This window comes from Oncorhynchus keta, chromosome 18 (genome assembly GCF_023373465.1).
Source record: "Oncorhynchus keta strain PuntledgeMale-10-30-2019 chromosome 18, Oket_V2, whole genome shotgun sequence".
Classification (NCBI taxonomy): Eukaryota; Metazoa; Chordata; class Actinopteri; order Salmoniformes; family Salmonidae; genus Oncorhynchus; species Oncorhynchus keta.
The window spans coordinates 28393007-28420541 of NC_068438.1; the positions used below are offsets into that span (position 1 = coordinate 28393007).

The 27535-nt window shown below is 42.4% G+C and overlaps 1 protein-coding gene across 3 annotated transcripts; it reads right to left on the reverse strand.

The window, feature by feature from the left end:
- Positions 1 to 2460: 2460 nt before the first annotated feature.
- LOC118370735 (WD repeat and SOCS box-containing protein 1-like) lies at positions 2461 to 27126 on the reverse strand. Of its 3 annotated transcripts, XM_035755836.2 has the most exons (9): positions 26764 to 27120; positions 25592 to 25760; positions 18151 to 18419; positions 15097 to 15228; positions 13915 to 14015; positions 10934 to 11106; positions 10737 to 10850; positions 9014 to 9121; positions 2461 to 8615 (listed from the first exon to the last, which is right to left on the reverse strand). In XM_035755836.2, exons 1-9 carry the CDS (start codon positions 26801 to 26803, stop codon positions 8453 to 8455), a joined length of 1269 nt encoding a protein of 422 aa, XP_035611729.1. In that variant the 5' UTR covers positions 26804 to 27120; the 3' UTR covers positions 2461 to 8452. The 3 variants fall into 3 exon arrangements, with proteins under 3 accessions (XP_035611729.1, XP_035611732.1, XP_035611731.1); XM_035755839.2 differs by lacking the exons at positions 18151 to 18419; positions 25592 to 25760; positions 26764 to 27120 and adding an exon at positions 16853 to 16973; XM_035755838.2 differs by lacking the exons at positions 2461 to 8615; positions 9014 to 9121; positions 10737 to 10850; positions 10934 to 11106 and adding exons at positions 11157 to 11650; positions 13103 to 13272 and having other exon boundaries at positions 26764 to 27126.
- Between the last annotated feature and the right edge of the window lie 409 nt (positions 27127 to 27535).

Genomic DNA, 27535 nt, shown 5'->3' on the forward strand with positions numbered 1-27535 from the left:
CAGCAAGTCGGTGATCCCAGCTTTTTTTTTACACCACACCAGACAACACCATGTGTGCTGGCTGGTATATTTCCACGATTTAAATATTATCCAATATCAGGTGTGCAGTGTCAGTAAACATGATATTATCAGAACACACATTCCAACATGTTTTTAATACCACGTATTGTAAAGATATTAAATAAAAAAAATTGAATCATTCATGAATGTGTCATAAATAATGCAGTTTGGATCAATGAGAATTAGTCATTTCAACACATTTGATGACACATTTTACAAACAATTCTGCACCAAGCTTCAAAGTTTATCATAATATTATGCCACATGTTTGATGGATCTGCAGTCACACTTAATCTATATAACATGTGTTCTACCTGTGTCAGGAACGCTATCTAGGACTGATGATTGTGGTTTGTTTTAAACTGGATCTTCAGTACTATGTGGCATGTGTCAATGTGACATGGATTTGGTGTAAAATAAACTGGATCTTCAGTACTATGTGGCATGTGTCAATGTGACATGGATTTGGTGTAAAATAAACTGGGCTTCAGTACTTCACACCCGATACTGGTCTGTTGTAAACCAAACTGGAGCTTCAGTACTGTGTGGGTCAGTGAAATTGGTCTGTTGTAAACCAAACTGTAGTTTCAGGAGTGTGCTGGTAATTTGTGTCATAGCTGACATTGTTGACAAAGCAGGACATCTGGAGAACTACAGTAAATCCTCACTCCCCCTTCTCCCAGACTACTAGAATCTTCTGGAGGTCCTGGAGTCCTGTGGGGGCAATTACCACAGCTGAGAAAGCTTAAACAGGGGATTTGTGGTCTTACAGCTAGCTCTAAGGGGCTGGGTCACTATCCCCATGACTGGGGTGCAAAGTTGTGGACTCCAGTCACATGACTTGGACTAGAGTCTGACTTGACAGAAAATTAAAAAAAACTTGTCACTTGACTTGGAGCCTCAAGTCTCAGGATTTGACTTTGACTTGAGACTGGTGACTTGAAATTATCTGACCAGGTTTTGTAATGTTTTGTCAGAGTCAACGTGAAATACTCTACACACAGCCAGACAGTAGCCGCAGTAGGGCCCTTGCAAAATACGCACACTCGGCACTCTGATTGGACCAGCAAACTGTCAATCAACACAGGTCTGGTGAATTGTTTGCTTTTGCTTTCACACGTTTAAATGGATAGGCCCTATGTGGTAAATCTAAATTCCATCCAATACTTCGATAATTGGTGTTTCATCAATCCATCCCAGTACTGTTTACTGCAACATGTAGACATTTTTGTTTCATGTTTGATAGCCCTACGATACATTTTTATTTGATAGCCAACCATTTATTACCCTGCTCTGAGTGGGCGCGATGTGTATAGTGCGCATGAACGTTCGTAGAAGTTCTGAAGGTAGAAAGTAGAAGGTAGAAGTTCTGTTTATTTAATTACCGCGTTCAAGACAACTTAGAACGTGGAAATATCTGACTTCCAAGCGTTCAAAACAACTGGGAACTCGGGGGGAAAAAAAACAGGCTGGGGAAAGTTCAGACTGGGGAAAATCGATTTGAACTCCGAATTTCAACTCGGGCCTCATTCTAGAGCTCCGACTTTTCGATTTGCAGATCAGTGAAGGCAAAATCTGACCTCGTATTCTTCCTTGTTCCCAGTTGTATGAACGCGGCATAAATCTTACGTCTCGGTCATTTTTGTTTTGCGTAATAGGGAGCGCGCACGCCTCAATCCGCATAGCAATAGGCTACGTGGCCTACGTGGACTTTGAACAATAATTTTCTCTTAATCGATGTATGTATGGTGTTGAAACGTCATGAATAATCATTAAGTCTGGTTAAGACGGACAATGTGTAAATTGCCTTTTACGCAGTAGAACCAGTTTATTGGTTGGAATCGCAACCTGGGTAATTGTATGGTCCAGGGGGCCAAGCCCTTATATTATTTAGGCCTACATAATACGGGGGTGTACAGTTGTGCCCTCTACCAGTGTCTGTTCAGATTCTCAGGGTTAACCTGTTCTTTTGGGCTATTGCCAGTGTATATTTGGTAAATCTAATTGTATATTTTGTATGATATGGCACTTCCACCATTGGACCACCAAGACCTGTATATAAATCTACACTGAGCAGCCAACCTGCATTTCCTTCTTCTGATTTATGCCCTTATGACTGCTACAAGGTCCCTATTTTACAATGACATAGGCTGATATGTTGTAGACAAAATAATGAAAAGGGCGGTCTGGTAGCCTCAGTAAATAGACAAAGATTTGTAGCTGAACAAGTCGTTGAATGTATAGATTTAGTTTTTACTTGGTTTGAAAACTTGGTGCCCCTACCTAAGTGTTTCTCAGGGGCCCTTTCTTCCTTTTCGCCTTGTGGGTTCCAGGATAATGTGCCTGGTGATTTAAATAAAAACACCACTTAAAACAGCAAAAACAGAAGACTTGGATGACTTATTCTGTTTTTCAAAAATATATTTTATTCAAACTATAAATGCAAAAATTACATGAAACAGACCAGAAAAAAAAGAGACTACATTCATTTCAATATATTCAACATTGATTGGAGCTTCCTTAACATTGCAATGGTTGGAGGATACCAAAACCCTTTCAATCATTTTGGGAACACACTTGTCGAATAGTGTGTTCCCAAAGTGGAATAGAACTAGTGTTGGGGACACTACTCTGAAAAGATAGTTTACCAAGCTACCAATTACTTCACACTGAAACAAGTTACACTAATGTCACCCTTTGAAAAAAATATAGTTTACTTAACTAGTTATTTTGAAAAAGTAGTTCACGACATCAAACTACTTTGATAAAACATATCATATGTAAATCTGAAATGTCAAGACTATAAATTGCAAGACAGATCCCTTTGGGGTTAACAGCCTATTAAAAACAATTCTTTGAAGCGAGAATTAGGCAGGTCTGATGCCGAAAAAAAATAGACAACATCCATATTTTCTTTTTCCAAAATAGTGTGTAGTTCCAGTAGTAGTTTATTCACGAGTGAAAACACTACCTAGATTTGAATTATATTAGCGCTGAGCTACTACAAAATGTAGTTAAATTACTAGTTGAAGCTACATCTAGTTTACTACTCCCCAACACTGGTGAGAACCCAGCGCTTTTGATTCATTCACCTCCTCTAGCTCTATCAGCAAAGGCTTTACTAAACACACAAACTCAACCGGTTACTGAAGACAACAGCCTTACAGCTTTACTAAGAGGAGAAATAAAATCAGAATAAATTAAATAAAATTCACAGATGCACAAGAGTTTCAAGTTTTAGCCATGTGAGAGAAAAGTCACTGACAAGAACAGACAACAAAACGAGAAAGAGAGACCTTTGGCATCACCATTGACTTTAGAAAACGTATTGCCAAGATTGATTAACGGCAGGCCTGTATCCACTACCTGGGTCAACATAGACAAAATACAAAAAGTAGAACATTAATACTTTTTCATTTGGCCCTTCTCAACATTGTCTGAAAATAATTATATATTTTTTTACCCAGTTTAATATTTACTATCAAATGCCTGCATAACAGTAAGGTTTCAAAGGCTTATCACAATCAATAAAGATCCCATGCTACAGATGGCAACTGTGAAGATTACTTATTTTCAGAAGATGATCTTGCATTGCTCTCCCCTATAGGTTATTTCTTACATTTAGGATCACCACTTTAGAGTTGTGCAGCATAGCACAGGAGAAAAGAGAGGTTTGTACTGAACATGGGTTTCAGACAGTCATTAATACAGATGGCAACCGCCTTTAAGGCTTTTTCTGTAAGTCCTAGGGCACACTATAAATTCACAGTCTCTGTTTTACCACTTCTGAAGGAGCAGAATACAACCTGGTCTCTACAATAAGAGATTGTGTCATTAATTCATATACAGGTCTTCACATTAAAATGAGAGAAAACAATGTAGAGGGAAAAAATGTTTACAACAGTAACATAAGAATAAAAAAGAAACAAAAGTAAAAAGCATACTACAATATATATATATATATATATATATATACAGTGCCAGTCAAACGTTTGGATACACCTACTCATTCAAGGGTTTTAATTTATTTGTACTATTTTCTACATTGTACAATAATAGTGAAGACATCAAAACTATGAAATAACACATATGGAATCATGTAGCAACCAAATAAGTGTTTTTTGAGATTCTTCAAAGTATCCACCCTTGAAAACAGCTTGGCTCACTCTTGGCATTCTCTCCACCAGCTTCATGAGGTTTTCACCTTTCCAATTAACAGGTGTGCTGTTAAAAGGTCATTTGTAGAATTTCCTTCTTAATGTGTTTGAGCCAATCAGTTGTGTTGTGACAAGGTAGGGGTGGTATACAGAAGACAACCCTATTTGGTAAAAGACCAAGTCCATATTATGGCAATAACAGCTCAAATAAGCAAAGAGAAATGACAGTCCATCAATACTTTAAAACATGAAGGTCAGTCAATCCAGGAAATTTAAAGAACCTTGAAAGTTTCTTCAAGTGCAGTAGCAAAAACCATCAAGAGCTATGATGAAACTGGCCCTCATGAGGACCGCCACAGGAAAGGAAGACCCAGAGTTACCTCTGCTGCAGAGGATAAGTTCATTAGAGTTACCAGCCACAGAAATGGCAGCCCAAATAAATGCCTCACCGAGTTCAAGTAACAGACACATCAACATCAACTGTTCAGAGGAGACTGTGTGAATCAGGCCTTTATGGTCGAATTGCTGCAAAGAAACCACTAAAAGGACACTGATAAGAAGAGACTTGCTTGGGCCAAGAAACGTGAGCAATGGACATTAGACTGGTGGAAATCTGTCCTTTGATCTGATGAGTCCAAATGTGAGATTTATGGTTCCAACCGCCGTGTCTTTGTGAGACGTAGAGTAGGTGAACGGATGATCTCCGCATATGTAGTTCCCACCATAAAGCATGGAGGAGGAGGTGTGATGGTGTGGTGGTGCTTTGCTGTTGACACTGTCAGTGATTTATTTAGAATTCAAGGCACACTTAACCAGCATGGCTACCACAGCATTCTGCAGTGATACACCATCCCATCTTGTATGCACTTAGTGGGATTGTCATTTGTTTTTCAACAGGACAATGATCCAACACACCTCCAGGCTGTGTAAGGGCAATTTGACCAAGAGTGATGGAGTGCTGCAGCAGATGACCTGGCCACCACAATCACCCAACCTCAACCCAATTGAGATGGTTTGGGATGAGTTGGACCGCAGAGTGAAGGAAAAGCAGCCAACAACTGCTCAGCATGTGGGAACTCCTTCAAGACTGTTGGAAAAGCATTCTAGGTGAAGCTGGTTGAGAGAATGCCAATTGTGCAAAGCTATATTTGAAGAATCTCAAATATAAACTATAGTTTGATTTGTTTAACACTTATTGTGTTACTACATGATTCCATGTGTGTTATTTCATAGTTGATGTCTTCACTATTATTCTAAAATGTAGAAAATATTAAAAATAAAGAAACACCTTGAATGAGGTGTCCAAACTTTTGACTAGTACTGCATATAGAGAGCCTTGCAAAAAGTATTCATCCCCCTTGGCTTTTTCCCTATTTTGTTGCATAACAAACTAATTTGAATTGATTTTATTTGGATGTCATGTAAACGGACATACAAAATATTCGAAATTGGTGAAGTAAAAAATAAATGAAAAAAACTTCAAAAAATTCAAAAGAATTAAAAACAGGAAAGTGGTGCGTGAATATGTATTCAACCACTTTGCTATGAAGCCCCTAAATAAGATCTGGTGCAACCAATTACCTTAAGTCAATTAGTTCAATAAAGTCCACCTGTGTGCAATCTAAGTGGTGTTGCAGACTCTGGGGCCTTTCAGAACAGGTGTGTGTGTGTGTGTGCATGCATGCATGCATGCATGCATATGTACACATACACCTGTTCTGAAAGGCCCCAGTCTGCAACACCACTAAGCAATTGGCACCATGAGGACCAAGGAGCTCTCCAAACAGATCAGGGACAAAGTTGTGTAGAAGTACAGATCAGGGTTGGGCTATAAAAAAAATATCAGAAACTTTGAACATCCCACGGAGCACCATTAAATCCTTTTTTTATGGAAAGAATATGGCACCACCACAAACCTGCCAAGAGAGGGCCGCCCTCAAACTCACTAACCAGGCCAGGAGAGCATTAAATCAAAAATGCAACAAGGAGACCAAAGATTACCCTGCAAAGCGCCACAGCGGTGATTGGAGTATCGGTCCATAGGACCACTTTAAACCGTACACTCCGAGCTGGGCTTTACGGAAGAGTGTCCAGAAAAAAAGCCATTGCTTAAATAGAAAAAAATAAGCAAACACGTTTGGTGTTCGCCAAAAGGCATGGGGAGACTCCCCAAACATAAATGGCAGAAGGAACTCTGGTCAGATGAGACTAAAATTTAACTTTTTGGCCACCAAAGAAAATGCTATGTCTAGCGCAAACCCAACACCTCTCATTACCCCGAGAACCCTATCCATGGTGGTGGCAGCATCATGCTGTGGGGATGTTTTTCCATCGGCAGGGAAACTGGTCAGAATTGAAGGAATGACAGATGGCGCTAAATACAGGGGAATTCTTGAGGGAAAGCAGTTTCAGTCTTCCAGAGATTTGAGACTGGGACGGAGGTTCACCTTCCAGTAGAACAATGACCCTAAGCATACGGCTTAAGCACACTTCAGTGGTTTAAGAGGAAACATTTAAATGTCTTGGGATGGCCTTGTCAAAGCCCAGACCTCAATCTAATTGAGAATCTGTGGAATGACTTAAAAGATTGCTGTACACCAGTGGAACCCATCCAACTTGAAGGAGCTTGAGCAGTTTAGCCTTAAATGGGCAAAAATCCCAGTGGTTAGATGTGCCAAGCTTATAGAGACATACCCCAAGAGACATGCAGCTGTAATTGCAGCAAAAGGTGACTCTACAAAGTATTCACTTGGGCGTAATGCACGCTCAAGTTCTGTTTGTCTTATTGCTGGTGTGTTTCACAATAAAACACATTTAGCATCTTCAAAGTGGTAGGCATGTTGTGTAAATCAAATAATAAATCTCCAAAAATACATTTTAATTCAAGGTTGTAAGGCAACAAAATAGGGAAAATGCCAAGGGGGTGAATACTTTCACAAGCCACTGTACACAGTACACACACACACACACACACACAAAATCAATCAATTGTCTATACAGATTTTTTTCCCCCCAGGTAAAAAATGAGAACGAAACAGGTCAGACCATGAGTTGCTATTGTTTTGAGACTGAGATGAGACAGTGTAGGCTACAGGCAGTCTTTGCCCTCCTGGGCGTGAGTGAGGCAGGATGTGTGGAAAGGAAAGCACGTTGAGCACCTGGGCAAGCGAGGGAGTAAGGGTTAAGACCTGAGGAGATCTAGGGTAGCAGAAAACTGAGGGAGGGATCCAGCAGCCCGTTGCAGCAGAAGGTCAGCAGTCATTCACTTACACCATTTTCAAATTAACTTTTATAGTTATTTTTTTGCTTTAAATGGAAAACAATCTCAATTGATATTGAAATTACCAAAACCAAATCAAAACGGTGTAATCTCACTCTGTCCAGCTTTCTAAAAGGCAATCGAAATGAAAGCTAGACAGTCAAGGAGAATCGAAAAGTCCAAAAGCGATGGAAAGAGGACTTTAAAAAAACAAACACATTCTGACAGAAGAAATATAATCAATTGTACTTGCAGCCCTGCAGACCTCGGCGAAGACCCATGTGGCAAAATGAGTTTGACTCCCCTGGCTTCCACACACACACTTGTACATGTGGCCATACACACTTCTCGACCCTTCATGCCCGTCTCTGAAGCACTGAAAGCGTTGGGACGAACCCTCCATCCTCTCACTCAGTCGTTAGTAGAGTTGGAGGATTCCGGATTTCCTCCTTATTCCCTCCGGATTCCACATTTCCTCCAAACTGGATTTCGGGATAACCAGGGAATTTATTGAAAGTTCCCAGAATTTTGCAACCTTAGTAGTCCGTACAGTAAAGTCAGTGGAGTTGCATGGTTTCTCTGCTTCCAAGTCGGAGAAGGTTGAGAGACAGCACATCAATATTGATTCCACCACCACCAGGCCAATGATCAGCAGCAAAAAAGTCTATTGGAGGAATAATGTAGAATTATCCAGAGGTGACATATGGTAAGGCCATCTTACGCTGAGAGACAGGCCACTGAAATAACTTAACCATTCAACCACGCTCCCTGAGGGGGCCATGGCACGCACACACGGAAGTAAACCTACAAAAATAAATACCCAAAAATGTGTCTTGTCACAGAACAGTTAGTTCGTCAATCAAGTTTTTCCTCTTCGGTTATTTTTTTGGTATTTTTCCTGGGTGTTTTTTCTAGGAAGGTAATATTAATTGGTTTCCAGCATGCGGTGTTGGGCAGTGAGGGTGAATGTGGAGGGCTAGAGATCTTGGTAAGACAGGTAGGAGCGTATGCGGGGCGGGATAGGCAGAGTCTGCACCTGCTGGGTGGACATGACCCGTCGTAGTGCCATGCGACACAGGTGCTGCAGGCTGGCAATGCTCTTTGGGCACGCCCAGAAATGCACGCTGCCGTCTCGAGACCTGAGAGAGAGAGAGAGAGTTATTTCCAAGTCGATCTATCCCTCACAACAGCACTGAAAAGGTAGGTACTAGGTAGCTGTAGTCTACCTTACACAACTGTTTGAAGCAATGTTGTAAGAGACCCCGGTGCCTGGGTGTAACCACTAACATATAGGGGTCGCTGTGCTTCCTACAGCATGCAAATAAAAAGCTGGAAGACCCGTTTTTGGCAGTACATAAAGTCTTGATTGATCACCTGCCACTTGTCTAAAGACTAGGGTTTGTACGATTCAAACAGGATTAACCCCCCCCAGTATGTAAAAAGACTGAGGTATGGGTGTGTGTGGAGAGGTGTGTGTGTGTGTGGCAGGTAAGTGTAGGTAAGTATGTAGGAGCGTGTGTAGGTGTGTGTGCCTCACCCAGCTGCTAGGAAACTCCCGTCAGTAGAGAACGCACAGCAGAGGCCGTTAGTGAGGGGGGCGATGGCCTGGGGAGACGTCTCATCAATTGTCCAGAAACGCACCATTCTGGGGAGAGAGGGAGGGACAGACCGAGTTAGCGGGTGTGTGTATGGGGGGTTAGCGGGTGTGTGTATGGGGGGTTAGCGGGTGTGTGTATGGGGGGGGGGGTTAGCGGGTGCGTGTATGGGGGGGTGGGGTTAGCGGGTGCGTGTATGGGGGGTGGGGTTAGCGGGTGCGTGTATGGGGGGTTAGCGGGTGCGTGTATGGGGGGGTTAGCGGGTGCGTGTATGGGGGGGTTAGCGGGTGCGTGTATGGGGGGTTAGCGGGTGCGTGTATGGGGGTTAGCGGGTGCGTGTATGGAGGGTTAGCGGGTGCGTGTATGGAGGGGTTAGCGGGTGCGTGTATGGGGGTTAGCGGGTGCGTGTATGGGGGTTAGCGGGTGCGTGTATGGAGGGTTAGCGGGTGCGTGTATGGAGGGTTAGCGGGTGCGTGTATGGAGGGGTTAGCGGGTGCGTGTATGGGGGTTAGCGGGTGCGTGTATGGGGGGTTAGCGGGTGCGTGTATGGGGGGTTAGCGGGTGCGTGTATGGAGGGGTTAGCGGGTGCGTGTATGGAGGGGTTAGCGGGTGCGTGTATGGAGGGGTTAGCGGGTGCGTGTATGGGGGGTTAGCGGGTGCGTGTATGGGGGGGTTAGCGGGTGCGTGTATGGGGGTTAGCGGGTGCGTGTATGGAGGGTTAGCGGGGGCGTGTATGGAGGGGTTAGCGGGTGCGTGTATGGGGGGTTAGCGGGTGCGTGTATGGGGGGGTTAGCGGGTGCGTGTATGGAGGGGTTAGCGGGTGCGTGTATGGAGGGGTTAGCGGGTGCGTGTATGGAGGGGTTAGCGGGTGCGTGTATGGAGGGGTTAGCGGGTGCGTGTATGGAGGGGTTAGCGGGAACTGCACTAGGGCCTAAACAAGCTGGCTGAAATACAGCATAAAAACACACGACAACCATGTGAACACTGAACTGTAGGATTCATTCAGATTGTTCCACTTCAGTGGATTTCTATTTTCAAAGTAAAAAAGCGTGAAGTCAATTCTAAATCAAAGCCATTTATTTTGGCTATTCAATAAAACTTCAAATGTTTTCTCCTCTCTGAAAATCTCATCGTGGGAGCAACAACAAAAAATTGTGTCCGCCATTTTGTCAGGCTCGTTCCTCCTCTCCCTCTAGCACTGCCTTCTCAATGGTAAACACTTAGCAGCCTAACCAATGAAGGGAAGGGCGGGGCTAAGGAGAAAAGGCATCAGCGGTTGATTAATGGCTGTCATGTGATGGTCATGTGACCAATTCGCAAAGGGGCCCTGCCTGGCTGCAACAGATATGCTTTCACTCAGACCCCATTAAGACTTGTCTCTCTCGCTCTCTCTCTCTGCTTCACAGCGCTCTGCTACTGCAGCAAACAAGTTTTCATCAGCAGAGACCATGCAGTTTACCGTGTACACTGAAGTGTGACAGTGCAAAAGGGTGTGGTGAAGCAGCTATGGTCAACACAAATATACACCAGCACATGCTCTACACCTGAGGTAGAAGAGAACGCCTTAGAGAGAGGAACAAGTGGACATTAGCTATAAGAATCTCAACCATTTCTAAAGCTGAGCTTCCGATGCGCCAGACACGGGCCTCAGGCTTTGTTCTTTACCGGTCGTCAGTGATGCTGGCAATGTGACGCCCGTCGTGACAGAACGCTACAGAGCGTACCCAGCGATCGTTGGCCCCTCCAGCAAAGATGGGCGAGGGGGGGGGGAAGAGGTGCCTGAAGGAGAGAAAAAAACAGACATAAAAAGGTCTTAACATAATGTCTTTGCATTGCCTTAGTTCCTGGTGTGTCTGACTTACGCTAGCTCAAGCAGCACAGTGCCCATGTGGGGGTCCCAGATGATGACACGGGTGTCGTAGGAGGCGGTGGCGAGCAAGGCTCCGTCGGGAGAGAACTCACAGGACACCACATCGTTATGGTGACCCTCCAGCTTCCGGATCAGGGAATATTTATCCATATCCCAAAGGAACACCTACAGAAGGAAGAGGTCCATGTTAGAGCCCACGGAATAACACTATGCAGGGACAAGCATTTAAAAGCTACTAGCATAAAATGTAAAAAAAGACAGAATCTATATTACAAGTAATTAAATTAAGCCAAGAAAAAATAAAGCAAGAAATAAACAGAAAATTCATTGTATGCTCAGTGTCATTTTATGGCTTATGTCTTGAACTAGACCAAACGGTGCACCAAATAAATCTCATGCTACTCAAGCAGCAATTCCATGTTATGTTACAAAATGCATGTCACTGCACATCTGGTTTCTTAACATAGCTGCTAAAATTGTGCTCCATATAAATTGTAATTTCTATGACCTAGGCTAGCATTTAACATTGTAATTAGATATTAATATGTTTTTCTTAATACTAACATTTAGGTCTACAGAAAAATGAGAAAATAAATCAAGTAGTAACTTAAGGTAACATAATGTTACTCCACTGGTTTCCCCTTTGAGTTCTAGTTCACTGTGATTACAATAGACTCGCACCTCCGGCGGAAGCCTACGAAGAGACATACTGCAAGAGAAAAAAAACATTTGATGGCCAAAAGGTTGACGCCTTTGGACACACATTTGCAACATCTGCACACAGTTTTCAGCAGTCAGCCACATGGGTTTGAACAATCCTTTGCTCCAGTGAAATGTAGTGCCTGCTCTAGAGCAACATGCCTTGTCGTTTGTTCAAACTTTCAATTCATCACAACAGATCAAATTCTATTTAAATTCTACAGGAGGCTTTAACAGTGATGTTGAATTTATTTGTAACTTTTAGAACCAAAACGTATAGGCCTATTCAAAACATAACAAGGAGTTCTGCAAACATTGCACTTGAGCAAAGGTGCAACATGTCCGCTAAAGTAGATGAATGCCATTCCACAATCAAGTCAATGGTTTCTGGGGGCTACTTCAGTTCATATTCTCCTACGCCCTCCTCTAGCATTAGTGTGAAATGAAAGGAATCCAAGTCATGAGGCTACTGCCTGCATTTTAGGCAAGCTGCACCACTCTACAGTTTAGAAGACACAGTTGCCAGTGACTGGATGAGGAAAATCTGCTCCAAAATGGCAGACAGTTACCTCTCTTGTTTTCTGTAATCTTTTTAGTGAGGCTTTTTAAACATTTCTGTTCAAGCAATTCAGAGTACAGTTCGAATGTATTTTAGATGAGGATTGGTTCAGTGCTAAGGCGAGTGTGTGTAAGTTCAGTCAGACTATGAGACTGTTCTTCCTCTCCCACTATGGTTCTCTCCCTCTGTTTTAACAGAAAAACACGTGAATGCTAATCAAACATAGGGACATATCCGTGGGGGAGCCGAAATAGGAAAATACTGCCCTTTGGCCAATTATGAGGCAACAGGGAATACAATAACTAACATCATGTTTTTTTTGACTCCAACATTGTCCATGTTAATTTTGGGACAACGGCGGACATTTATGGGGATGAAGGCAGTCTGCGGAGCCACAAAGAGTCCTTTCAATTGTCATTTACGCCAACAATGACCTGACCCCTGCACACTAACTCCATTACAAAAGGATCGGTGTGGCCACAACACAGACGGGTGTGCTGACTGGCCCTTAAATGTGGGCCACAGGAGAGAAGTCAGAAGGACGAGGGAGAACTAAGGCTATCAAACTACAATAACTGATGCTAAGAGCCTCATTATGGAGAGACAAATAAACAATGTAATTCATACAAGTTAGACTGTGGGCAGGCGGCGAGACTGACAAAAAACTACAAACCTAACAAAATGTCAGTTAAGGTGTGCTATAATAGGTAGGGTTTCTAATCAAGTGTGTGTGTGTGTGTGTGTGGGGGGGGGGACAGTAGGAGGTGAAGGAGAGGGGTAAGGGACTGTGTGGGTAGGAAAGGTTTTTACTTTACTGCCATTTACAATCAAAGTTTCATAACTGATATACAAGGAGGTACTGCAACAGCGGAGGTAGACAAACATGGAGACAGCAGCACCTACGTATGGGAGACCTCGCGGTCAGGTAGGTGCAAGACTGCCCCCTGGGCAGGGGCACAGTGCGTCCCAGCCCGGCAGTAGTAGTGACACTGGTGCCACCAGCCAGCGGCCTGCACCGGCTGCTTTATGTCAGCGCGGCGCTCCCTCCCTTCAAAAACACTCACACCTGCCACCTGTGACAGGGAAAGCAAGACACTTATGGACACACAGCCTAACAACAATCTAGCTGCACCCTGCACAAGGAGGATGGAGCCAGTAACTAACTACTAGCATGTTGATGCGGTTGTTGCAAAGTGTATCTGTGACTGAAGCCATAGAGGTCCGATCCCTCACTGGCTGGGCAGCCATCTTGGGGACAACACTTCTTAACCATCTCATTTTCTCCTTATGTAGAATGTATCAAAAAGGGAATACAATTTTTTTTATAGAAAATGTCTTTGAATGATTTGGGTCTGCATTTGGGTCATTAAATAAAGCATAGCAATCTGTATCCCCCACTCTAAAACATCAAGTTAACTGTTTAGATTGTAGATCGAGAATAAATACTGGAACTTTTACAAATGTGTGATCATTTGTTTAGTCTACATGCATAGAATAGAATATCAAATATGTTTCAACTTCAAAACAAAGCCAAACCGAACTCCAGCCAGGGTTGTTGAACTATGACACCAAGCATAACGGTCAAGACTCAGTTGATGGGACGGGGGAAGGTGGGAGTGTTTCATTGGTAGGTCATTGAGCATAACTAGACACAAGCAATAGCACACAGAGTAGCAGTTCTCAAAAAGGAGAGTAAGGGGAACAGGTGTACGTACCGATTTACCGGCTCCAACAGAGCAGAGGACTGAGGAGTCTGGTGAGAATGCGCTGCAATAGACCCAGTTCTGATGACTCCGCAACACTTTCACCATGTTACCTACACAGAATCACAGCTGGTTATGACATGTACATTATGGAAAAATGCACACAAATTATTTGCTTAAGAAATTATTGTGATGAAGTAACAGTAACAAAACTCTGCTGATTATGTTTCCAAAGTTTACAGGATTTTCTGCAAAATGATTTTCTATAGGGATAATTTGGCTTTTTTAATTAATGGGCTTAACTAGGGCTGTGATGGTCATGAAATTCTGTCAGATGGAGAATGTCAAGCAAATAACTGCCGGTCTTGCGGTAATTGACCATGAATTAAAACACACATTTAGAATCTCCTGGCTTCCATGTATAACCTACATGCCACTGATGCAGACCTTAGGAACATCTACATTTTTAAAAGTCTAATAAATCCATGTAATATAGTCTACACCTTAACAATAAATCCATGTAATATAGCCTACACCATCACAATAAATCCATGTAATATAGCCTACACCATCACAATAAATCCATGTAATATAGCCTACATCACAATAAATCCATGTAATATAGCCTACATCACAATAAATCCATGTAATATAGCCTACATCACAATAAATCCATGTAATATAGCCTACATCACAATAAATCCATGTAATATAGCCTACATCACAATAAATCCATGTAATATAGCCTACATCACAATAAATCCATGTAATATAGCCTACATCACAATAAATCCATTATTTTAGACAAGTGTAAAGAAACATAAGAAAATGTAGTCTATATCAGAAGAATAGCCTACTCTTGGACCTGGGCCAAATGTATCATTATTCTCTGTTCATGTGAGCTTAGAATGCAAGCAGGGGGTGTGAGGCCTTTCAAGGTGGAACCGCCAGCAGCAGTAGCAAATTCCACTGGAACAAAGGGAACTCATCACATGTTACCTACTTCTTTAGCTTAATGTTTGTGGATGTGTATTAGCTCAACACTCAAAAACGACATTTGCATGCATCAGTGTGGCTTGCTGGCAGAGCTGTACAAAGCTATGTAAATAACCCTGAAAAACTGTTTCAGTTCCAAGATAATAGAACTGAGTCAAGCTAAATCAAAAGCCGTTCCTCAGGACTCCGTGTTCTTACCGTCATCTTTCAGGTCCCAGACCCTCAGGGTTTTGTCTCTGGATGCCGATACCAGCATGAGGCTGCCGTCAGGGGCGAAAGTCAGGTCTCGCACTATATCTGTATGGTCCATGAGATTGAGCAACAGCTTTCCTGTAAAGGAAAACAACCCCAGAGTTAATAATAAAACTAAATTAGATAAATGAGTGTGGGTTCCTCACCCATGTGCAAAGTAACGAGGGCACTGTCAGTTTATATAGAGGCACAGAATTTATATAGAAATAAAAAAATATAGAGATTGAGTAAAGACAGAATTTAAGAGGGGGAAAGCAAGAGGGCAGTCACAAATGCAATCTCCATGTAACTACTAGATCCACCGACTGGGCTTTCTTCTCTCAATCTGATGAGGTAGAGCCTTGGAGAGCTCTATTTCAAAGGCTGGGCCTGGAGTTGACAGTCAGAGCGGCATGAGATACCCTCTGGGTAGACTGACATAGAATAAGTGCAATCAAAGTAATCCAGACTTAATCCTGGCAATTTGTTGCTTCCTGATACGCAGTCCCAACACTGGTTACATTGAGGGGAGGATGGGACTCAATTACAGTAGTTATTCTCAAATAGTCTGCCAACAGTCAACTGACTCCGAATTGGGGTATAATAATCTATTATAATAGTTATCACAATAACACCCTAATTGTTTTGATTAGTTTACTCCAATTGGTGAAGGGTGGTGGGGTTTGGAGAATATATATTATTTTTTATCGAATAAAAACGTTTGTAAGCGTGACATTCTGACATCAATCAAGATCACTTTATCCCCTGACTGTCTATGGTCTCTAGGCTTTGTTTCCTGTCCTCCATGGTGAGCCAGAGGGGAAAACACAAACGATTAAATCCTGGGCTACTGTTGTCTGGTGTGAGTTGGGACATTCCTAAAAAAAGTATAATCTATCCATCTTTTATTTTTATAGTCATGACTCACACCAGACCACAGTAGCCCAGATATAGACGCTCATCAGCACAGCAGAAAATGGCAACATGGCTCTGGGACTGGCCCCTGACAACTATATCTCCACCCAATTGCAACACAGCAAAGCTAGCGGTTAACTGTAAATCATTGGTTGTCATGGTGATATCCCAGTACACACCCTCTCACCAATCAAGTCATACTCTGTGGAGATTACTATTTACCCACACAGAAGTTGGCCAAATACTTTGACTAGGGCATTCTATTTGTCCTTTGTACATACGTAGGCATTAACATACAGTGTTTCTGGTCGATACATTTTCAAAGGCAGGTTTAAAGGGCCCTGTATGTAGGTGTTTGAGAGAGAGAGAGAGAACTAGGAGAGCAGGGAGCCTGGCAGGGTTGGGACATCAGCACTGTGATGGCAGCAGCAAGAGAGAGTCCGTGGTCAAACATCATCAATCAGGTTTGTCAGTTAAAAAATATAAAAAAACTGGGAGCAGGACAGGAGGCGCAAGCAAACAACCAGCAGGGCTAAAACAAACGTCAACACGTTATATAACCCACTGACTCTGCAACACACAGATCACAAAACAGGATGCCAGCTAGAAGTGGGTGTGTAGATGACGTGATGGGTAGAAGGCAATGGCAACCTGGTTTCCCATCGAACAGAACAATGAGCATTCTATTTTCTGTTTTATTAGAATAAAACTCATTTTATAGCCCTGTGTGCATCAGGAAGGCTTAGGTAACCCTACTGGGATAGGGTTACATCTACTCTCTTTAATGACAGGCTGCTTAAAAGATTACCAAAAATCCTGCATCTGTGCAACGGGTCGATGTAACAGCAAAGTATGATCCCCAGCGTTTCCCCCATATTCATTTAAATCGTTGCCGACCACTTCAGAAATTCTGGAGAAAAAAAAAATAATGGATCAAAATAATATATTTTCTTTATCAAATTTCCTCTGCCCATGACAAAATGTGTATAATTGCATGAAATGCCCTTAAAAACAGCAAGAACATCTGTGGCCAAGAAGGGGGCCTCTAAATAATAAGCCCAATTTTGATAAAGAAAAAACCCCGGAGTGACAAGTATATTTGTAGAATTTAATGCATTCAAAGTCTTTTGGGGGTATTCCAATTAGGTAAATATTAATTTAAAGCCACTACGCCACTCAGTTGCGCAAATACAGTGGGGCAAAAAAGTATTCAGTCAGCCACCAATTGTGCAAGTTCTCCCACTTAAAAAGATGAGGCCTGTAATTCTCGTCATAGGTACACTTCAACTATGACAAACAAAATAAGAAAAAAAAAATCGAGAATATCACGTAGGATTTTAAATTAATTTATTTGCAAATTATGGTGGAAAATACATATTTTTTCTCTCTCATTTTGTCTGTCATAGTTGAAGTGTACCTATGATGAAAATTACAGGCCTCTCTCATCTTTTTAATGTGAGAACTTGCACAATTGGTGGCTGACTAAATACCTTTTTTTGCCACACTGTAGGTTCTAGGTTCTAATGCTTTTGAAGGGGAAATTATATTTCAGATCCTGACAACATAATTGAAATTTCATTCAATTTAGAGTACAATGTCATTTTAAAAAGTCACCAGTGACCTCAGTCATTCTACAGGAAAAAATAATCACAGGAGTGCTGACTCCCCCAACACTGCTGCTGTAAAGAATACTAGGGGAAACACAGCACGGCCAGTGATATTAGAACACCTTTAATTCCATTTAGGACACGACTGGCAAGCTAGCACCAGTTGAGCTCCAGGCAAGAGATAATATGTCCTCTCCCCTTCACATAGGTGTAAACAGCCACACCAAATTTTGGCCGTGCTGCTTTCAAATATAAGATCTGTGAGAAAGTGAACAAAGGCAGAAGGACGAGGTGGACTTTCTGGAATGAAAACATAGTCCAGGATTTGTGTGGAGAAAGTTGGTCTGATAAACCCACCTATGAGGCTTCAACTTCCTCTCTACTGAGAACAGGCATGCTGATTCTATAACTTGCATTGGTACATGGAACTAGGAATGATGCACTGTGAAAACAGAAGAGTACAGCTGGTTGTGATGTTTCTGTTTGATCAGTTTCCCACCAGTATAGACATCCCAGATCTTGATGCGTCCGTTGTTGAGGCCCGTGGCAAGCAGCAGCTGGTCCTGACCGAACTTGAAGCGGTGCCACTCGATGTTGACGCAGCGACTCTGCTTCTCTGGCACTGACGAGCCGAAGGCCAGGCCCCACACAATGTCACCGCAGTCGATGGTGTGCTCCCTGGGCTCACCCACTGGCACCACTGTTCCACCCTCGCTGTCCTGTCGCGACAAACGCCGAGTGCCTGCTCTGTTGGAGCCTTCCCCACCACTGGAGAGTGGGATAGAAGGAGAGGGGTAATGTGGAAAGATGGGGAGCAAGATGGAGAGTTCAGAGAAAGAAAGGGAACAGAAATGGAAGACAGGGAAATGAGGGTAATGGAGGGAAAGGAGAGGGAGAAAGATGAGTTACAGGTTGGCCTACAGTGAGATTGTCACATTCATTTTTAATGTAACAAACCTGAATTAAATTGATCTAGGTGCCAAACACCTAAAAAAACAATGCACATTCAGGAGGAGAGCACTGAGTGATACATGCAGTCTAAGTGGTGAGACGGTTGGCTAACATGTTCCATAAGTTGTCATATGGTTAAGAACGATATTATGATGATGATTATTCCCAATTGGAATTTGGCCTCCAGGTACTCTCTCAAAGTGCAGAGGTCACCATAAAGCAGATCTTCATAACTGATATCTGGGCCCTTGTGCCATAAGAATCAGCCATTAGTGTCAAATGTATAGTCCATTGAACCACTAGGTCTCAGCCTTGATCTAATGTTGTGACCCAGGGCAGGATGAGACAATGAACAGATGAGTATTTAGGTCTGCCCTGGAGGGAGAGAGATTTGCTGCTGACTTCTTCGAGCAGCCTTTCTCAAACCCTGGTCCGTGGACAGGTGCCGGTCTGTGGAGGAATGCTTGCCGGTATGCAGAATAATTTAATTAAAAATAAATAAATACTTGCCATAGGCCTATTTGCGCAAAGGGCTGAACTATGCATACTGCAGTCTAGGTTGAAGACAGGATACAGCGCATTCGGAAAGTATTCAGACACCTTGACTTTTTCCACATAGTTAAGTTAAAGCCTTATTCTAAAATAGATATCAATATATTATACACTGCTCAAAAAAATAAAGAGAACGCTTAAACACAATGTAACTCAAAGTCAATCACACTTCTGTGAAATCAAAAAATGTCCACTTAGGAAGCAACACTGATTGACACTGAATAATTTTGCACGCCCAATTTTTCAGTTTTTGATTTGTTAATAAAGTTTTTTATATCCGATAAAAGTTGTTCCACTTCATGATTGTGTCCCACTTGTTGTTGATTCTTCTCAAAAAAAATATACAGTTTTATATCTTTATGTTTGAAGCCTGAAATGTGGCAAAAGGTCGCAAATTTCAAGGGGGCCGAATACTTTCGCATGGCACTGTAGCTATGTGCTGCCATCCTGTTAGAAGGTAACAGATTGTAATAAAATAATGGTTAAATTGGATTTTCATTGTGTTCAATGGCGTTATTTGCCCCCTAGTGGCGCTTTCTGGAACTTAGAAAGACGACGCAAACAGGAAGTACAGAATTTGTTTTGCACGCATAGAAACAGCTACAAACAACGCTACGGTGCAGGTCTTTCAATGTAGTTATTTCTTGTCACGCTTCAGCCTTGGAAAAATATTTGTTTGTAAGCTCGATTCAAGCATTTAGCTAATGATGACAATCTTGTTATTGATAGAGTTTCTTACATATCAATGTTGGTTGCATTTACTCACAAATTGCAATGCCTTTAATGTATGTCGTTAGCTGTATTACTTTGCTCATGCGTCATGCAAACTAATTGTAAAATATACAATACTGTAGTTTTGTTACTGTTTCTAATGTAATATGCTTTGTTATTCTACATAGATGGTTATACATTATTAGAGTAATGAAAGGAGCAATTACCATATGGTTAACAATTAGCTATATGGTTTGGCATCATGCCAGATGCATGGTACCTTAGCGCATGCTTTGTATTTATGCAACTTCAAATGTTTAATGTACAGCTACAGTTTGTCGGTGTGAATTGAACACTAAAGTATATTATTTTCTGTATTTTGCAGTTTCACAACATAAACGTTTTCAATATATTCATTCAAGAAAAGTCACGCCTTGGGAGTTTTATTGAAGACTTAGTTGTTAGCTATCTGTCTAGTTTTGCATGGGAACGCAACTCAAGGGCCGAATAGTGAAAAAACATCACAGCGGGCTCAAGCACAAGAATAACTGCACACGGTGGTTATGTTTCTACGTTCATCAGGCAACAAAGCCTCTTATCCTAGGGAAGACCAGCAGTCTACGATGCAACAACCAGAGCCAGGTGTTCAACAGAGAGAGATGGAAGAGCCTCTTCAGCACATTGGGACCAAGTCTCAATCTACAAGATCAAGGTCATCAAAACAGTCAAGCAGATCCTCAACGGCGAGTTATGCAGCCATCAAAGCACGCGCCAAGGCGGACGCAGCACGCGCACAAGTCTCTTATGCCGAGAAGGAAGCTTCTGTGATGAAACAAAAGGCAGAAATAGAGGCCAGCTTGTTGAAGCAAAAAGCTGACCTCGAGGCAAGTTTATATGTTCTCCAAGTTGAGAGAGCTGCTGCTGCGTTGGCTGAAGCTGCAGCCTTTGAAGAAGTTGTAGGATCAGAACGCAGAGAGCTTCGCAAAGAACTAGACACAGGGACACAGCCCTTAAGTCCAGTCCAACGTACATGTGAGTATGTGCAACAACATGCTAGGCCCTACTTTGCTGAACTTCCATTTGAAGTGGAGAAACAAGAGCTTAGTGTTGACCCAGCTACATACCATAATCCAGAAAGTAGCAAACAGAACATGAGCAGAGACTCTCTGTTCAAAAGAAATGAACAGCAGCATGGTGGAAATGGAAAGCAAGCCCACTTCCAGTCACACAACTTCCCTGAGTCACAAGTGGCACCAGACCTCACCAAGTACCTCCTACGACGTGAGATGGTGAGTTCCGGACTCCTGAAGTTTGATGATCGCCCTGAAAATTATTGGGCATGGAAAGCATCCTTTCTCAATGCGACCAGAGACTTGAATTTATCAGCCAGGGAAGAGTTAGATCTAATTACCAAATGGCTAGGGGCAGAGTCGTCTGAGCAAGCAAACAGAATTAGATCTGTCCATATTTTCAACGCAACAGCAGGGCTTAACATGGTCTGGCAACGACTAGAAGAGTGCTATGGTACACCCAAAGTGATCGAGAATGCACTGTTGAAGAAAATTTATGATTTTCCAAAACTGGCTAACAAAGACAATCACAAACTAAGAGAACTAGGTGACATTCTTCTCGAACTGGAGTGTGCTAAAGTAGAAGGGTACCTTCCAGGCCTCGCTTATCTGGACACATCTCGGGGGGGTAAACCCTATTGTAGAGAAACTTCCATTCAGTTTACAAGAAAATTGGATAGCACAGGGATCCAAATATAAGGAGGACTATCGGGTAGCATTCCCACCATTCTCGTTCTTCTCGAGATTCATCAGGAACCAGGCGAAAATTAGAAATGACCCCAGCTTCACCCTCTACACCTCAACCAACCAGGTGTCCATGAAAAGTGAGAAACCTGCCAGGTACAGCAGCAAGACACCTGTGACTGTATACAAGACAGATGTGTCATCTGAGGCCTCAGACCACCAAACCAAACCCAGTAAGACAAAGGTTGAAAACCCTGACCGTCACTGCCCAATACATAACAAGCCTCATCCTCTTAAAAAGTGTCATGGGTTTAGATACAAAACTCTAGATGAGCACAAATCATATCTCAAAGACAATGCCATTTGTTTCCGATATTGTGGGTCAACTCAGCGCAGAGCTAAAGACTAAGGTTTCAATCAAGTGCTCTGAGTGCGACAGCCATCTTGCTGCTCTGCATCCAGGCCCAGCCCCTACAAATACAGACACCGCTACAGCAGAGAGAGCATGGCGGGGAGCAAGGTGACGATGCTCTTCTATCTGTCACCTCAAAGTGTACAGAGATCTGTGGTGAGGCAGTCAATCCAAGATCATGTTCAAAAATATGCCTAGTCAAAGCTTATCCAGGCTGGGAAAAGAGAGAAAGCTGTCAAAATGTATGTAGTGCTTGATGAACAGAGTAACAAATCTCTGGCCAAGACAGAGTTTTTCAGTCTCTTCAACATCAATGACAACTCTGCTCCATACACCATGAAGACGTGTTCTGGGGTAACAGAGACTTCAGGCAGGAGAGCCGTCAACTTCATGGTGGAGTCTATAGATGGACACATGCAGCTCACTCTCCCTACTCTGATAGTGTGATATGATGCCAGACGATAGGATGGAGATTCCCTCCCCCGACATTGCGTATCATCATCCCCATCTGCAACCAGTTATGGACAGAATTCCAGCTGTGGACCCAGACACTCTTAGGACGAGACATCTTAAGGGTACGAGAGCAAATCAATGGGCCCCACGACATTCCTTATGCACAGCGACTCGACCTCGGGTGGGTCATTGTGGGTGAGGTCTGTCTGGGAACGGCTCACCGACCAGCCAATGTTAACGTGTTCAGGACAAACATACTTCAAAATGGTCGCACATCCTATCTGAGCCCTTGCCCTGACATCATCCAGGTAAAAGAGAACTACAACAGCGTAGCTCAGAAACACATCTCTCCCTCTACAGTGCACTCGAGAGATCCAAGCACAACTGTGAACACAGACAGCCTGGGATGTTCCGTGTTCGACAAAACACAAGACGATGATAAACCAGCACCATCAGTGGAGGACAAAGACTTCTTGGACAAACAGGTTTTCCAGGATGATGGAAACAACTGGGTGGCTCCATTACCCTTTCGCCCCACTAGACGTCGCCTTCCTAATAACAGGGAGCAGGCCATGAACCGTCTCACATCACTTCGCAGGACTTTAGAGAAAAAGCCTGACAAAATCGTCATTTTATTGACTTCATGCAAAAGATGGTGGATAACGACCAAGCCGAACCTTCACAGCCACTAGAGGGAGTTTTATTGAAGACTTAGTTGTTAGCTATCTGTCTAGTTTTGCATGGGTGCAAACAATGTTCTTCCCCAAAAACATAGCAAAATGACATCTGTTTCAGTAGCTATATAGTTAGGTAGCTATATAGCTAGGTGTCATCTAAAATAACCCTAATGTATAAGACAGTTCTAATTTTATGAAATGGTGGACCCATCTATGTGAAGCTAGACACAATAAGGATTAGCCACAATAGTGGAATTTGCAGTTAGCCTTCAAAATAAAAGGCATGAATACAAATAGCAGAATTATGCATCACTGTCAAGTTAAGCAGCTTGCTAGCCATTTATTTTCATGAACTGAAGTTCAATGTCAACAGGTGAACAATACTTACAAGGATTCCGAAATCATTGCTAATAAGGAAAATGACTGCACTTTCTACTGGTCATTGTTTTCAGGCTGATTGTATTGGTGCTAGCTCAACACCAAGCTAAAGCTAGCCATCCCAGAAGTTGAGGTCAAACAAATTATGCTTTACTACCAACGCGGCATTGAAAACACATTATTTGTGACCGATGTTTGCAGACTCTTTTGTACAGCTTTGACAGTGCCAGTGTATATTTGTTGTGTTTTTAAAAATTAACTTTACCCCAATTTCGTGGTATCCAATTGTTTGGTATCCAATTAATCTACGCCCGGCCCGCCACAGGAGTCGCTGGTGCGCGATGAGACAAGGATATCCAGTGTACAGTGTAAAACACGTCGACAAGCTGAAAAGGTTCTGGGGGCATCGCATGACATTATTGTGTGGAAAAAGAGCCAGCTCTGCAGAAAGACAAATGATAACACACTCCACCGCACACTGACCTCGGTTTCCTCCTCATAGGGAGGGATAGCACATATAATGAACTACTAGAATATTCTAGAAAGAGACCAATAACAACTAGAACTGTAAACAACAATTTGGACTATCAGAATCTAGAATGAATTTCAAGTTCTGTGGTGTTATAGAATGTTGTGGATATTAGAAATCAGATTGGATGCACCTATGATTTAGTCTGGCTGACACCTAACTCAAAGTCCTCCCGACTTCAGAGTCTGTAAAAGCTATGTTGATGTTGTCAGCACGATGCGTCAATAACGGGGGCTGTGCTTTTTAAATGATTTGTTCTCCTCTGTCTTTCTCACTCAAACACCCACACAGACAGCCACCTACAGTCCCTGAGCATCCACCCCCTTCTAATACAACTGTTAGATTTTTAAGCGCAAACAATGCGAGGTATCAACCCCCAAACAAAAAAAGTCAGAACCAATAAAAATTCAGCAAGAATTAAGCACAACTCTGCGCAAATAATGCATTTGCAACAGCATCCTCTCCACACCAGTATGTCAGCGCTACATCTCTGACCATGTGAGCCACGTCAGCAAGGCTACCGAGGCCTATGACTCAAATAGGATGTAGCCATGAAATAACGTCAAAGTGCATTTACGGCCCTCAACATTGTTTTAGTATTGATTTGATGTGTCATTGTTTACAGAATGGTTTACAGGCAGAAATGTAAAAGTTGACTTCATGGCAGTAAACCTTACATAATTTTACAACATAAGGACATAGTAATAAAACCCTAAGCTGCTATGTTTTGCTTTCTCTTGCCAAAGACAAGACCGCGGTTGTACAAGTTTGACTGCATTTTAAAGCAGCTTTTGCACCGGGCCAAAATGATAACGCAAGTCCCTTGAGTATATTTCCACTCCTGAATAGCAAGAAGCAGTGTTCTTTCCTCTAACTTAGTTTACCCAAAACTCCCCATTAATGAAAGTCACTTCTACGTTACCAACAATCCATTGTTGCTTAAAAAAAAAAAGTAGACTCTAGTACAGAACGTTAAAATATTCAAGCAAAACAAAAGTACACATTGTAAGAAGCACTAGGAGACAGGAAGCAACAATAACTAAAAATATGTAATTGTGAAGAGAAATCTCAATAAAGGACCAGTCTGTTGACTGCACGATTGTTTGGGCTACAATAGGACTTTTTCAAACCCCGTTTCACCCTGCAGTGGCCTTTGTACGTGTGCAGTAAGGTGAGATGTATCAGTGCGACCTGTGGAGTGGAGGAGCGCTGAAAGGTCCTTAAAACTGGCAGATAATGTAACCGGCAAGGCAGCCGCCAAACGAATACCCAGTGGGCACCAGCAACACACCAGCCACATTCATCGTCTCTCTTGCGCCCCTGCCCTCTGCTGCTGTCTCTGCCAAATAGGACTCCACATCAATCAGTGCATTCATTGCACAGGATATTCAGAAACATCATGGTTGAATTTCAAAACTCAAAGGAATTGTTGCCTCGATAGGCCTCCCTCAAAATGTAAACAGACCTTTAAAGTAGGGCCTAACCATTTGTTTTATGTGGATAGACCTAGTACATGTACTTACAAATTCTTCAGGCATTTTGACCAGGGAACGAGCCTCACGATGCGATGCCCTTGAGACCAAGCGAAGTAAGAACCATCAGGTGCAAAGGCTACAGTCCAGGTCTCTCGCCCAGACTTCTGGTCAAAGGGAGCAACAGGCACTAAAAGTTCACCGATGAACTTAGCCTTACCTTAAAACAGAAACAAGAGACCAGTCTAGGATTGAAAGCAGAAATAACATAATGACATGGTGCTTGTGAGCAACATCTGAATGACTGTGTAGGAAAAAAATGCTTCAGGCCCAACTGACCATAGCCTGACGGAACCAGCCTGAATGCTGCATTTATCATTCTATTACACAAGCCTGGTCGCTGCATTCATCAATCCATTTCACTTCAAAGTGAAATAAAATGAACACCAATCAGGCTGGTTCCAACAGGCTCAGCTGACCTCTGGTGTAGCTGGATATGAATGTTCAATGTCAGAACAGATGCTTAAAATTATTTTTACTGAGAGATTGAGTCAAGACTGTTATTTGACATCATTAGAAATGTAAACAAATGAGAATGAAGTTGGCTATAATACACAACATATTATTAGTCCAAGAAACGCATTTTAACTGGGTACCGTAAACATATGGTTGGCCAAGTAAATGAGACAACATATACACATACATATATATCACGGGTTTTTACGCAACAGTGTTGCATCAAAACACCAGTTGTATAAAACATCTAGCGTGCGTAAGATATCAGTGCGTTCCCCCGACTAGTGAGGAATAAGTCATACTGAAGAAACGTAGTTATCACCACCACAGAAGGACATGGAAAACAAAAGTGTGCCGACTGCTCGCGCTGTGGGTGGCCACAAAGTTTCTACCATATATTCTTTGGTGTGGGGCCACGGAGCATAATCGGTGGGGGCATGGTGAATATGGGACAGGCGGGTTAGTGTGCGAGTCTCTAGTTAAAATGATACAGGTTATGGAAGAAACGACTTGACCTATAAAATACATAAAGTAAGACAACTTATTTACATTTACATTTAAGTCATTTAGCATGGCGTCATCGACAGATAAAAGGTGTAAAATAGTAGCTAGCTAATACATATTAACTAGCTAGCTGAATATTCAAACATAGTCAACCCCTCCCCCAAACACAACAGAGCAAGATAGTGAAAAGAATCTCAACTTACCTATTTCATTTTCATTTACAGAACCTGGGAAGCTTGCCATCTAAATAGAAACCGGATCCGTGGAGAAATGCCTATTGGTTTAATAACAAAGGTTTTTTGGGGAAATAAACTAAAGGAAGCTAGCTGCTAATTTTAATATCGCGTGAGCCCAAAAAAATCTATTATTTTTCTAAATATCTTCTTTGCAATCCGTGTGCAGACTAGGTTTTGATAAATTCAGCTGGATGTCTACAATCTGCGTTTATTAAAATCGACGAAATTACTGAGTTACAGCACACCACTGAATAGAGACAACGGCGAAATACAATGGCTGAGGCGTAGACTCGATGGCATCTTTTCATTCTATAGGGGAGGTCTCTCTGAGTGGGACGTTTCCGTCAAACGTCATCACAGTTACCAAGGTGATAAAATGGCACCGCCCCTTAATTTGTAAGCGTTTTCAAGTTTTCCCTCTCATTTATCACCATTGATATACAGTATTTCACTCTTATTGTGCACCGTCCTTTTGCAACGGCAAATAGTATATATCACAAATATATTATATTTCCAACTAGAACTATTTTTTTCTGTTGAAGCTTAAAGCTGTGGAGAGGGGGACAACAGTCAATTTTGCATAATTTACATTGGGGGATGGGACACAACACGACATGACACATTTGTGTCAATGGTCACGTGACCTTTACCATTCATAAACAAGAATGTCACAATACCAAAGATAGTTTATACTGCACCTATATTCCTTTCTGACTGTAACAAGAAAGATGTGTGCAAC